The sequence below is a fragment of the Monodelphis domestica genome, chromosome 3, assembly GCF_027887165.1.
Source record: "Monodelphis domestica isolate mMonDom1 chromosome 3, mMonDom1.pri, whole genome shotgun sequence".
Classification (NCBI taxonomy): Eukaryota; Metazoa; Chordata; class Mammalia; order Didelphimorphia; family Didelphidae; genus Monodelphis; species Monodelphis domestica.
The window spans coordinates 21,698,248-21,712,258 of record NC_077229.1 but is presented as its reverse complement, the minus strand read 5'-3'; the positions used below and the strand labels follow the sequence as shown (position 1 = coordinate 21,712,258).

The 14,011-nt window shown below is 43.4% G+C and overlaps 1 protein-coding gene and 1 long non-coding RNA gene across 4 annotated transcripts in view; one reads left to right on the top strand and one right to left on the bottom strand.

Annotated features, from left to right (window-relative positions):
• NF2 (NF2, moesin-ezrin-radixin like (MERLIN) tumor suppressor) overlaps positions 1-14,011 on the top strand; it is a 128,108-nt gene that overhangs the window by 59,866 nt on the left and 54,231 nt on the right. For all 3 annotated transcript variants that reach the window (XM_056821533.1, XM_001380149.5, XM_007490518.3), the window contains exon 4: positions 3,085-3,168. In XM_056821533.1, coding sequence (XP_056677511.1) covers positions 3,085-3,168 — 84 coding nt within the window. The remainder of the gene's footprint in view (positions 1-3,084; positions 3,169-14,011) is intronic.
• LOC103103858 (uncharacterized) overlaps positions 10,313-14,011 on the bottom strand; it is a 34,383-nt gene continuing 30,684 nt past the window's right edge. Inside the window, exon 2 of the long non-coding RNA XR_001629473.2 lies at positions 10,313-10,855. This is a non-coding gene — a long non-coding RNA (uncharacterized LOC103103858). The remainder of the gene's footprint in view (positions 10,856-14,011) is intronic.

The window sequence follows — 14,011 nt, the reverse complement described above, 5'->3', positions numbered from 1 at the left end:
GTAAGGAGGTAGCTTTTGCAGACGTTTATTCCACACCACTTGGTACTTCCAGGAAGTAGTCAGTCATGGAGCATTTATTAAGCACCTGCTGTGTGCCAGGTACTTGACTGAATACTAGGCATGCAAAGAAAGGCAAAAGAGAGACTACCCACAAAGAACTCCCAATCTTGTAGGGGAAACAGCATGCTAGTAATGAGGCACAAATCAGAGAGAGGATAGGGTGGGGGTATTCTGATAAAGCCCTAAGATGAAGGAGGAGTCCCTGGGAAAAGCATCTCAATTTGAGATTTGAGCTCTCAAAAGGAGATAACTGTTGGACTGGACCAAATGGCAGACGTCAGGAGACATGCCATGGTCAGGCTGCTGTGTTTCTGGGGCATCGCTGGGCATGGTCCACAGGGAGACCAGAAGGCCACCAGTCTGGCTTGTCTTCCTCCTGCCTGTGCACTCACAGGCCTTCCACAATTTCATGGTTAGTTACCAGCGATTTGTGCTTGAGCTGCCGCTTATGCCCCAAGGTGCCAGCTGTCAGTAATAGAAAAGATTGCTGGGGGGAGGGAGGGAGGCAGAAGGATTATTACATAATTTCCCAGAAGTGAACGTTGTCTGTCATGTAGTGCTATTATCATTCATTTGAGCCTGAGCCCTCAGCATATTGTTGTGTTCAGTGAAAGTTCAATTTAGTGGCATACTTTTCTCCTTCGGTTAGCCTTCCTCTTCCACTGAGCGTAGTAGGAGATACTAGAATAAGGTATCAGATGCATTGGCCTTTTCCATTCCCTCCCACTATGAGATTCTGTCAGTTCTATGAAGATGTGGTTCCCCCCTTCCAGGACCCTCTAGTTGAATAGGAGAGACAAAAGCAGAGTGCTGTGGGAGCTTGTTACACCTGGGTCTGACATGTCCCCTGACAGTCCCCTAGAAATATGCCATGGAAGGAATGGTCAATGGTGACTCTTTGCAGCTTGGTACGAATGAACACTATGACTTGGCAGCCCCAGACTTATTGCCATCTGATTTTGATACGTCAGTGGATCTCTGGCATCTATAGCTTCTCATTCTCTCCATGCTGGTTTAACCTTGCACAGGCCTGTCCTTCAAGGCATTTTAGGCCCATATCTTTCCACAGAGCTCCAGCCGGCAAACTTTCTCATTATCTAGCTTCCTTTTCTAGTTTGTCACTCTTAGTTTCACTAGATGTCATCACTCCAAAGCTTTGGAAACTGTCAGGTGCTTTGAAGAATTCTTACCATTAGCAAAGAAAAGGGCTATAGTAGTGCCATATCTTTTCTTGGTCTGATTGCCAGGAGACTCTTCTGGTCTGGGCACCTCCACAAAGAAGAGATTTGTATGATTTGGTGCAGAACCACCAAAACAGCATCCACAACTAGAATAAAATGTACGGTTATGAAAGCCACTCTGCTAGGTAGCCAGACTCAAAGGTGTTTCTCATCATTTGTTCTCCTGGACATGGATAAGTTCAAGATGAATTGGGAGGGTGAGGCAACAGAGGAGAGAGACAGGAGGGTGAGAGAATAGAGAAATAGAGGTAAAGGAGAAAGATGGGGAAGTGAGAGGACAAAGAAGATGACAGATGAGATATTTAGCCTTGAAAAGAAGAGATTTCACATATGTATCTCCCCTCCTCTTCTTTTAAGCCATGTATGTAGAGGGAATTTCATCCCCTGCCCCTCCTGAGTTGTTGACCCAGTTCATCAATATTCTTCACATGCCAGTGCTGCGTCCTGTACATAAATAAAAGGGTGTGGGCAGAGCCCACCTGAGTCTTTTAGCTTGGGCTATGGGCTGGAGCAGAGAGGTGAGAGGGAGAGAGGGAGATTCCTGCAGGAGGATGGTTACATGTGGTCAAACTTAGAGTAAGGAAAAGACTTTAAATCTATGTTTGTTTACCTTTTCTATTTCGAGTGATTAATAAACTTTATGGGAAATAAGAACTGGTCCATATTAATTTTAAATATAACACATGGGATAAAAAGGTGTGAGGGGACCCTTTTCCTTTCTACATTTGAAAACATCCAGAATTTCGTTTTTAACTCCAAGAAGGCAAAGATAATTTTAAAAATTGGGAAGAAATCTTGAGTGTAGGGTTGATTACCACAGAACCTTGAGAGATAGCTTAAATGTTAAAGAAATGATTCCCTTAAAAGTACTTGGAAATGGTGTCTAGACACAGTGTGACAGTGTGGCATGCTCCCAAGTTTTCCCATATTGCTGTGTGAGTGTTTGGGTAAAGACTGAACTGCATTGTACATTGGAATGTCCCTCAGACACAGCTGCCTGGATCAGCACAGATGTGAACTTCCTTCCCCCTTCATTGGGGTCTGACATGCTACAGATTGGCAGGATGATACGTTAATCCTACATTCTGACCCAAGAATTCTATTTCCTAGACTTGTAAGCATTTAAAAGTTTAATTGTTCAGACTTTATTGATTCCTTTCTCCTTAGAATGAGCAAATGAACAGGGCTGGCCCTTTCTCAGATAGTTCAGCTGGGCAGTCTGTCCAGCCTTGATGTTGTGTTCAGACTCAGCAGGGGCCCAGAGTGGAGCATCTTTTTTTTTTTTTTAAACCCTTACCTTCCGTCTTGGAGTCAATACTTTGTATTGGCTCCAAGGCAGAAGAGCGGTAAGGGCTAGGCAATGGGGGTCAAGTGACTTGCCCAGGGTCACACAACTGGGAAGTGTCTGAGGCCAGATTTGAATCGAGGACCTCCCATCTCTAGGCCTGGCTCTCAATCCACTGAGCTACCCAGCTGCCTCCCAGAGTGGAGCATCTTTAGGTTTAGCTATCAGCTCTTAACTGCTCACTTTTGTATCTGGCACACACATCATCTGATTGGCAGCACAGACCTTGTTTTTGCTAATTCAGTATATGCTCAGGTGAAGACAAGCAGCCATTTTATCCCTGGCTTCTTGGTCAGACCCACATCATGTGTCAGAAAAGTCATTAATGATCTATTTGTTTGGGCAGCCTTTCTCAGAAGAGGCTGCAGCCATCTGCTGTTAGGCCATGTTACATGGTCCATGCCTGTTCTCTCACACTCTCCCTTGTACTCTCTGCAGGTGAAGAAGCAGATTCTGGATGAGAAGATCTACTGCCCTCCCGAGGCATCAGTGCTCCTGGCTTCCTATGCTGTCCAAGCCAAGGTAGGCTCTGAGGCACTGGCCCTGATTGTTTTACCTGAGGGTCAGAAGCTAGGACTAAGAGACTGTCCTGAAAAGAAGAAGTTGTGAGGAGGCAGTTGGCTTGTTTTTCAAGGTTATTGAGGCCTTTTATTTTATCAGCTTATTGAGCCTTCCTCTCCAGCAAAACCAAAGGGCTTAATAGAACTACCTGACCTAGCAGCTGGGCCTCCTTGTGTAGGAACCACTCTTCCCTGACCCACCTGGCTTCTCCAGGAGGTTCTCCAGGACTGAAATTGGTCGTTTGAATTTGTGTGCCTTTGAGATGATTTCCATTTATATTATTGTTGTTATTGTATATTGTTATTATGGTTGTGCATCAGTTCATATCCATCTTCTGATATTTCTTTGAATTACTTGAAAAAACTGTGGGCAGAGCCCCATCCACTGTGCTTTCTTTGATCATTTTTAGTGAATGCTCCACTTTTTCTATTGATGGATACTAACAACCAAGAGGGTACAGTCCATTGTGTGCTGTGCTCTGCCATTTGGAGAGCCATTTCAGCCCCATTTCAACCTTCTTCCTAAGAATTCCACTGCACATTCTGAACCCTGAACACTTTTGCCATTGAAGAGTTAGACAACACCATGCCCTCCAGGGACACACAGTAAATGTGGCTCGTCCTCCCACATTTTCAGGTCTAGATATTTTAAAGGGGGAAGGGACTTTAAAAATCATTGAGGTCAGAGGTGGGCAAACTCCTGGCCTGTTTTTGGAGGGCTGCCAGTAAACTAAGAATGGTTTATATACTTTCAAGTGCATCAAGCTTTATTTAAAATTTAAAGACCATTCTTAGCTTCTGGGTCTTACAGAAGTAGGTGGCAGGCTGGGTTTGGCCTGCTGGCCATAGTTTGCCAACCCTTGATCTAGACTGGTGTTCTTATTGGAAATATTAGGATCCAGAGGCCATAGGGACTGAAGGATTTGTCCAGGATTATGTAACTTAATTATTGGAAGAGCTAGAACTGGAACCCAGATCTTTTGACCCTTGGCATTCCTTTATCTTTGATGTTGTAAGTCTGTTTTTGTAGAGATTTTGTCTTTGGACATTGTCAAGGTGCTTGACTTCTCCATATCTATGAATGATAACTGTATAGCAGCTCTGCTGGGCTGGCAGGGTGGGTCCTTCTTCCTTTTCTTTATCTAGGATCCAGTTGTTTGTTTGTTTATTAAGCCCTTACCTTCTGTCTTGGAATCAATACAGTGTTCCAAAGAATAAGAGTGGTAAGGGCTGGGCAATTAGGGTGAAGTGACTTGCCCAGGGTCACACAGCTAGGAAGTGTCTGAGGTCAGATTTGAATCCAGGACCTCCCATCTCTCAATCCACTGAGCCACCTCGCTGCCCCCTTTATTTATTTTTTAGCTTTAAATTTTATTTAAAAATTTTTCCATGGTTATATAATTCTTGTCTCCTTCCCCTCTTCCCTCCCCTCTCCCAGAGTTGACAAGCAATACTACTGGGCTATACATATATTATCACTCAAAACCCATTTCTTTATTATTCATTTGTGTAATAGAGTAATCTTTTAAACCTAAAGCCCCAAATCATATACCCATATAAACAAGTGATAAATCTTAGTTTTCCTCTGGCCTTCTACTCCCACAGTTCTTTCTCTGGATATGGATAGTGTTCTTTCTCACAAGTCTCTCAGAATTGTCCTGGATTGTTGCATTGCTTTTAGTAGCAAAGTCAGTTACATTTGGTCATCCTGTTGTATTCCTTTAAAGGGAAAGTCGCTTCTATTTCATTCCTTCCTCATTCTTTCCATTTCCTTATTTAGCAGCACAGAAATATGTCTTAGGAGTTGGGGTTCCTGTGATGCTCTTTTCTGGGAGATTTTCAGAGCAATCATGTGTCCAGTTTTTATTTTGGCTTTGCTTCAAAGGACAAATGAGGCATCTAATGGTCCTATAACACGATTAGAAAATAATCACAGAATTTCAGAGCTGGGACATTGGATCCCATTTACTAGAACCTTCTCACTTTATATTTTTGGTCTTGGAAGTTCAGAGAAATTTCTATTGCCTTCTTCAATGTTACGATGGCTATTCAGAGGGAGAACTGAAACCAGCCTATAGGCTCTCGGCCCCGGGGCCAGCAACACCCTTCCAAACCTACCTGGAAAACTGCTTTCTCAGCTTGATTCTTATGACATTAATAATTATAATAGCACTGTTTCTGGGATGCTTTAAGGCTTATGGACCACTTCATACAACAACCTGGGTCGGGTCCTGATCTTATCCCTGTTTTACAGATGAGGAAACTGAGGTTGGCAGGAGCTGAGCAACTTACTCAATACCACCAAGCTAGTAAGTCTCTGAGGCCAGATTTGAACTCAGTCTTTCCTGACTCTGTTTCCAACGCTTTCTCAAACTCTGTGCCATCTAAGCCAGTATAGAGAATGGCTTGCCTCTGTGAGGAAGAAATGACTATAGGAGACAAAAGATAATCAGTAGTGGAGGCTGGAGGAGGCCTGTCGGTAATACATTAGTGGGGAAACTATGAATTGATTCAACAATTCTGGAAAGCGATTTGGAATGATAATAAGAAAGTGGTTAACCTGGCTATGTGCTCCAAGGGAATCTGCATTGAGGGCAGCATTTTGTGTAGTAGTAAAAGGCTAGAAACAATGGGGGCTCATAACGGGACGGAGTTTTACTGTGCCTTAAGGTGTGATGTGTGAAGAGTTCAGAGCAGCGTTCTGAGGAGTGGATGAACTGGAGCCCACCGGTGAGGAGATGAGAAAATGGAGGGAGGTGCAGCCTCGCATTTGCTGTCCAGCTCCGCTGATGTGTTGTTTCGTTTTCGTAATTTACTTTTCGTATTTTTTTATTCTTTGATACAAGGGATAGCCCTCTAAGGAAGGATATATTTGGAAATGAAGATGATGAATGAAAGATATATATGTAAAAATGCTTTTTTTTTTTAATGAATGTAAGATTTTTGTCAGTCAGATCAACAGAAGTGCTCAAGTCAGTTTATTCATCTGGTAACTGAGGTCTACATTCATTAAATATTCATAAGACTTCCTGGGCTCCTATACCCTTCACAGATGAGAAATCCCAGGCTGGAATGTAGGGCTAGGTGACCTGTCCAGAGTCATCCAGACAGAATCTGGCAGACGGAGGGTAGAGCTTTCTGGGCTTTTTTTGGCAGTTTATAGCTTAAGTATACTGATCCCTTGAAGAAAAAGAAGAATTTAAAAACAAAAGAGGGGTTTAATTCAACCAAACACACGTCATTTTATGCTTTGATTAAGAAGAACATTAATAATTGGGAAAATGTGTTCCTTCCATCATTGTCCTCCTGACAGTGCTAAAGCTGGTGCTGTCACTTTCATTAAATCCGGACACAGCCTGGCTCTCACTCCAATTTCTTTTCAGCATGACTTTTTCTTCAGCTATAACTAGATTGAAGCCTTCAAGGAGACCTCCTCTGTTTGAAGGGCACCTGTCTAAAAGGCTGGATTTTCTTAGCATAGGTTTTAGACAACAAATGATCAGAACCTTCCTTCAGAATCCACCTGTCCAGAAAAGAAAAAAAAAATCCTTTTCCCAGGGAACAGCAGGTGTCTCATTAAAGAGATTTAACTGCAAGAAAATCCTATAAATTTTGACTCTAGTAATTAGGAATTTATACTAATTTAGAAGCAGCATTCATGATACTCACTCAGGAAAAAGCTCACAATGATTTATCTGTGTCTTAAAAGAGAACCTGGTCTAAAATGAGTAGCTTCCTTAAACCCTGGGTTTAAGAACTTAAGATTCGGAGCACCTAGGTGGCAAAGTGAATAGAGAGCCAGGCCTGGAGATGGGAGGTCTTGGGTTCAGATGTAGCTCCAGACATTTCCTATCTGTGTGGAGCTGAGCTGAGCTGAGATGCTGAAAGCCAAGGGTTAGGCAATTGGAATTAAATGACTTGTGTAGGCTCACACAGCTAGAAAGTATCTAAGGTCAGATTTGAACCCAGGATCTCCCATATCTAGGCCTGTCTTTCTATCCACTGATATATTTTTATGTTGTTTGCCCGATTGTGAATTGTACTTTTTATGATAGAAATTATGAGGCCCTGGGGGCAGCTGGGTGGCTCAGTGGATGGAGAGCCAGGCCTAGATAGAGGTGGGAGGTCCTAGCTTCAAATCTGGCCTCAGACACTTCTCAGCTGTGTGACCCTGGGCAAGTCACTTGACCCCCATTGCCTAGCCCTTACCACTCTTCTGCCTTGGAACCAATACACAATATTGACTCCCAAGATGGAAGGTGAGGGTTTAAAAAAAAAATTGAAGCCCCTCTGTTGTGGTAATAAGTATATTGGAGTCCAAAATTTTGGCCTCATCACTTTCTAACTAGGTAGCCTTTGTCAGAATGCCCTCATTTTGAAATTGAAGAGAATCACCCCTACCATGGCGATGTCACAGGATTGTTAGGGAGATCCTGTGAAAACAACGACTTTTTAAATGGTAAAATGCTCTGTCATTGTAAGTGATGTCCGGTGCTGGGCTCCTTTGACCCCCTTTGTCCTAAGTCAGACTGGCCTCCTTCCCATTCCAGTGAATTAGTGGTGCTTTCTTTACTTGTGTGGATTGTTGATGTGGCTGGTTGGCTTGTACAATTTAGGGATGGAGGAGAAAGTGAATTGGGCTCATTAACATATGGAATGTCGTTGGGAACAAATGCACTCATTATAATATGGCAGCTGCTTGAATGATATAGACCCAATTAATTCCAAGGCATAAAGAGACAATTAACCTCGAAGTATAAATACAAATATTAATCACATGGCTCAGTTAGCAAGAGCCACATTTCTTGGATGGGCTTTGAGTTATGCTTGAATCCAAAGGAAGGGCTTTTGATGGGGAGGAGGGGAGCTCATTGACATGACAGCATATCACCTTGGAAGGGTTCGGCCATCAGTGGATTTAATTTTGGAAAAATGTTGTTTTGAAGCTTGGACTAATTGAAAGCTTCTTTGGAAGACCGTGCTAGGTGTTTGACAGTGATCTTGTCATCTGGGCCTACACACCTCTTTGTCTGCAACTTCTCTTTGACTGACCCGCAGAGGTTATGTGTTTGATAGATAGAAGGAGCCAAGTTGGAGATGAACAGAAGTGTTCTCACTAGCTCTCTTCAATGCTGACTTGAATTGTTCTGAGATGAGAGTGGAAAAAGGGCCGTTGCATGCAATTTAAATTTTCCAGGTTACTAAAACTCTTACTCTTCAAATACCAAAACATTTTAAAGTTTAAGTCACTTTTTTATGAAAATGTTTCAAAAATGGATTATGCACTTCCTTGTCTTCTGAAACTGAGGACAAGAAACACAATTAACCTTTTCTGGATGACTTAGAATCATTATTACAGATACCAGCGTTCGTTCTATGTTCAACTGAATCATGTCCCTAGAGTTTATTGAAGAGTGCTGCTGTATGGTATTTTTAGTTGGCAGACAATTATTAAGAGCCTACAGTATGCCTCGCATCCTCTAATGTTTCAGGGGTGACCCTGAGCTTAGGTCAGACTTCACAGAGAGCCCCCAAGTCATCCCTGATTCTAGATCACCTACCTCTGTCCTCTTGTCTTCACTCCAGGGCTTTCTCCAGTGCTCCTGGAGGCCTTTGCTGACCCATCTCAAACTGCCAGCTCTTGCCTCCTATTCATTCCCCCTGCTTGCTTCTGCTGTGACATAATCCTCCTGGGCCTCACAGGACATATCACCACCTTCCCCAAAGCTGGGTCTTGAGGGAAGGCCTTGAACAGTATCGATGCCTGCTTCCCTCCAGATATCACAAGAGATCCAACCACTTCTACTTGGCCTGGACTCGTTCATAAATGGGTAGCTTATTCCTTATTCCAATGATTCTGAACCCCAAAATGTTAACCGTGCAAACTCCATTCTTCATCCTCCACTGCCTGCTCCCTTATTCTCTTCCCTCAGCCCCCCCTCCCCATTATCTCATTCTAAAACCACCCTTTCCAGCCTTCTCCTGCCTCCCCATCCCAACATGTCCTTGTGACTCCATGATACTGGCCTTCTTGCTGTTCATTGCACATGGCCCTCCTTCTCAGCTCCAGGCTTTTTCACTGGCTCTCCCTCCTCCTCACTGCCTCCTGGCTTCCCCCAAGTCTGCTGAAATCACACCTTCTCTATAGAGTCTTTCCTGATCCTGTTTAATGCTCTACTGTTTCTCTCTCATTTCTCCTGCACATATTCGTTTGCATGCTCTCTTCCACTTAGATGTGAGCTCCCAAAGAGCACAAACTCTTCATATTCCCAGAATTTCACACAGTGTCTGGCACATAGTAGGTGCTCAGTATATGCTGGGTGGCTGCCTGGCTGCCTCTGCCCTCCACCGTGCTGTTTGGAATGCCTGTTCCATAATTAACAGATGTGCTGCTTCCATCTTAGACCTTTCCTTTTCTCACCCCCTCCCTGCTGATGACACTGCTTCCTGGCCAACCTTCCTCAGTCCTGGCTGCACAGTCACTGGCTGTGGTGGTTCTAGGGGTATGAATACTACCTGTTCCTTGTTCCCACTTTCAGACTCAGGCTACCACTTGGACTCCTCCTTTGAGATTCATTGACTCCACCTTTATTACCCAGTGAAGATTCTGGTATTTCTCATCTTTGGAACTCCAGAATGCTGCTTTAATCAATGAGTTCAGTGCCTGCCTCAGTCTTTCCACCCCATCTCCTTCCTTCAACTACCCTAATTCCTCACTTCCCACAGCCTCCTCCTCCCCTCTACCTCAGCTACACCAAGATGGTCCTATCTTGAGCTTGATATCACCCACTTCTATGTTCCCGATCTCAAATCCTTTATCTCATTATAACCTTTTGTCATTCCAACTTTCCCTCTGTCTTAGGACCCCTGATTCTGGTCTTTGACACCCCCTCCCCCACCCTTTCACTTCTTTCCTAGGTGCACTCTCTCTTCTCTTCCCTGTCTCATCCCCTTGTTGAATTAGTTCATCTCCACACTGTTCTCTTCCCTCGAATCCCTTGTTCTTTTCCTGATGCTATTCCCCAACCTTGGCTTATTCCCACGATCTTCCATCTTGCTTCTAGTCACACATTGCTGAACAGAGTCGTACAGAGTCATCAAACCACTTTGACTGAGTCCATTACAAATTTATTTCATAATCTCAGTTGTGCCCTCACTGAAGCAAGGCAGTCTTTTTGCATTTCCCAAATTGATTTACTCATCCACTCACTACAGAGGCTATTCCAAACCTTTTTCCCCTTCTCAAGCCTTCATAGCACCACCCTTTTAGCTCACTTCAACCTTTGCTGAAAAACGAAGAGTTCCTGCACTAGGAGCTCCCTCTTCCTCCTCCTCCTCCTTATATCACTCAGGTATCTTTACCTCTGGCTCTTACTAAGCGAGTTCTTCTCTTTGAGACAAATCCCTTTACATACTCTTAATTCCATTCCATTGGATCTATGCCAACAATTTGCCCCTTCTGTCATCCCATTGTTGCTAATCTTAGATCTCTGTGCCTGTTGCTGCTCTAAAGTGCTTCTTTTTTGTGTCCATATTCCATAGAAAACTAACTATACTTGGTGCCTTCACTTCCTCCTCTTTCATTCACTTCATTCTTAAAATTAGCCTTTCTCAGTCAGCAAAGATCTTCCTCTTTTCCCCTCTTCTCTCTGAGAACAAAAGAAAAAAAATCCTTATTACCAACATACATGGTCAAGCAAAACATTTTTTTCATTGACTGTTTTCAAAAAAAAGTCTCATTTTGCCCTCTGAGATTGGTTTCTATTCAGTTGGTATCAGTTCATTTAAGTCCGACCAGGTTTCCCTGAAGCCATACCCTTCATCATTTTTAAAGCACAATAGTATTCCTTCACATTTACAGATCATAGCATATTCAGCCTTTTCCCCAACGATTCCCATACTTTGCTACCTCAAAGAGTTTTAAATATTCTTAGGTTTTGTTTTGTTTAACACTAATCTCTCCCTTAATCTACCTTATCTCCAATTCCCCTTTCTCCCTTTTTCCTTCCATTCTCTTGAGTACAGTATCTTTTTGTATCTATCTATTTGTGTGTGTGTGTGAATTCTTTGATCAGTTCAAATGAGAGTGAGGTTCAAGTGTCAGCCACTCTATTCCCTCCTCTTTTTATAGATGTGTACTTGTATACCTGATTATGGGAGGTATTCTCCCAGCTCCTTCCTCCCCTACTTCCTTCCTCTCCCTTTCCATTTTTTAGGATCATTAAGACAGGACTGTTCCCACTAATTAGACTCTCCACTTCTAAACTCTCTGCATCCTCGCCATTCCACTGAAACTGCCCTCAACAAGTCATCAACCATCTCCTAACTGCCAAACCCAGTGGCCTTCTTTCCGTTTTTAGCCTTTCTGACTTCTCTGCAGCTTTTGATGTTGTGGTTCACTCTCTTCTCCTCAGTACTCTCTCATCTCTAGGCTTTCTCCCAGTTCTCCTACCTGTTTGGCCATTCCTTCTCAGTTTTCTCTCAAATCTTCATCCAGATCATGCCCACTCACCATAATTGTCCCCCAAGGGAACATCTCTTTTCTCTCTCTCAGGTTTCTCCATGGTCTCATCAGCTCCCCTTTCTCCCCTCTAAATACTCTATATCACTGTGCTTCCAGCCTTGCTCTTTCTTGCATATGATATCTTATCACCCAGCTGGGTGGCTCTGTTCCTGGAATTTTTCTCTCTGCTTCTTGGTTTTCTTTGTCCTCCCCTTCTCCTCCCCCTAGCCTTCTTTCTGACATCACCTTCTAATTAACAGTGCATGGATCTTAAGTGTATGCTTTTTTTTTACATGGTATCTCCCTAGTCAGACTGTAAGCTCCTTGAGGACAGAGACTAGGTTTTTATCTTTCATGTATCCCCAGTGCTTAGTTAGCACAGGGCCTAACTGACTGGCATCATGGACTTTACTGTCTGTCCTGGTGTCAGATGAGACTAGAATGACTAGAGTATTTCAGAAAGCTGCCCCGACATGAGACTTCCCATGAGGTCTCCCAGGGACGGCCCTTTTCATTGCATCTTCATAACAATAATTCTATTCCTTTAACAGTCATTAAGTGCATAATATGGGCCTAGCATTGTGCTAAGAACTATGCGTACAAAGACCAAAAATTATGAGGCAGAAGGAACGGTCCTGCTTTCCTCCTTCTGGACCCTCTCCTATACTTAGCATGGCTGACTGCTCTTCCCTCCCATACACTACTTACCTGACCATCCCTCCTCGGGCTCTTTTGCTGGGTCCTCATCCATATCCTGCTCTCTCACTGTGGCTCTCGCTCAAGCCCATGTCTTGGGCCCTTTTCTTTTTCTGGACTCTCCTTTCAGGCTTCCTCACAAAACCTTCCTCTAGGTAATTTCATCTTAACTCCCTCTGCTCTCTTCTAGCACCAGTCTATGTGTTGTCTTTTGCCATTAGAATGGAAGCTTTATAGCAACTAGGTTGTGCAATGGATGGAACACCAGGCCTGGAGACAGGAGGTCCTGGATTCAAATCTGGCCTCACATTCCTAGTCGTGGGAGTCTAAGCAAGTCACTTAACCCCAATTGCTTAACCCTTACTGCTATTCTGCTAGTCTTAGGATTGATGCTAAAACAGAATGTAAGAGTTTAAAAGAAAAAAAGAATGCAACATTCCTTCTTTCTGCTTGATTTGCATTTCCAGTGCTTAGCCCAGTGCCTGGCATATAGTAAGCATTTAATAAAGAATGCTTATTGACTTGATTGATGTTGGTGACTTCATCAGCTTCAGTAAGTTTACTATCTCTGCACAGATAAGTTCCAGATCCACATAGCCAGCCTCAATCTCTCCCCCGAGTTCCAAAAGCTGTCCATTCTCAGTTGCCCATTTGTTGTTTCAAACTAGATACTCCGGAGACATCTCAAAATCAACAAATCTGAACTAGCCTATTTCTGTCAAAGGTAGCCTCATCCTTACTGGGCTCCTCAGGTTCACAGCCTCGCTCTTCATCCTCTTATCTAACAGTGGCCAGAACCTGCTTTTTCTAGCTCAGAATTCTGCTGTTTCTATCCCAATCTCTCTCATATCTCCCCTTCTCGCTAGTCACACACACAGCAACTACCTTCATTCAGACCCTCCTCACTTCTCACCTGGATTATTCCAGTAGATTCCTCACACGACTGCCAAAATAGGTGTTTTTAAAGTACAGATCTTACAGGTTCCTCTCCTATTTGTTCACTTTCAGGGATTCCCTTTGCCTCTAGACTAAACCCCTCATAGTCTACCCTCTTATCTTTCCAGCCTCCTTATACTGCCATCTTGATAGGATCTCCTGCTCTTCACAGGTAACACTCCAACTTCTGTTGCTCAGAATGCTCTCCCATCTCACTCCCCTCTACAATTTACTCTCTTTTCTGAGGGTAGCACAAGCACCATTTTCTACATGAAGCTATTGCTGATTGTCCCTCGCCCTCATCCTACCTCGTATTTTCTTCTCTTTCTATCCTACTTAGAGCTGTCCTAGCTATCCCCACTTAAGATAAGCTCTTTAAGATTGAGGATTGGCTCATTCTTTGTAGCCCCAAGGCCAGGCACCCTTAATGAATGCCCGAGTGATTAGTTGAGGGCTCCCAAGTTGCTTACTTTATATTGGGGAGGGAAACACCAGGTTTGCAGAAAGCTAAATACTAAATATGTAGGAAATAATTTCTAATAGGAAAGAACCAGTACCAGGATTGGTTTTTAATAGGTGCTGGCCCTTTAGTTGAACTGTAAAAGGAGCTAAGGATGCTAAGAGACAGATATGAGGAAGACAAGGATGCTCCAAGCCTAGGGGTAGCTGT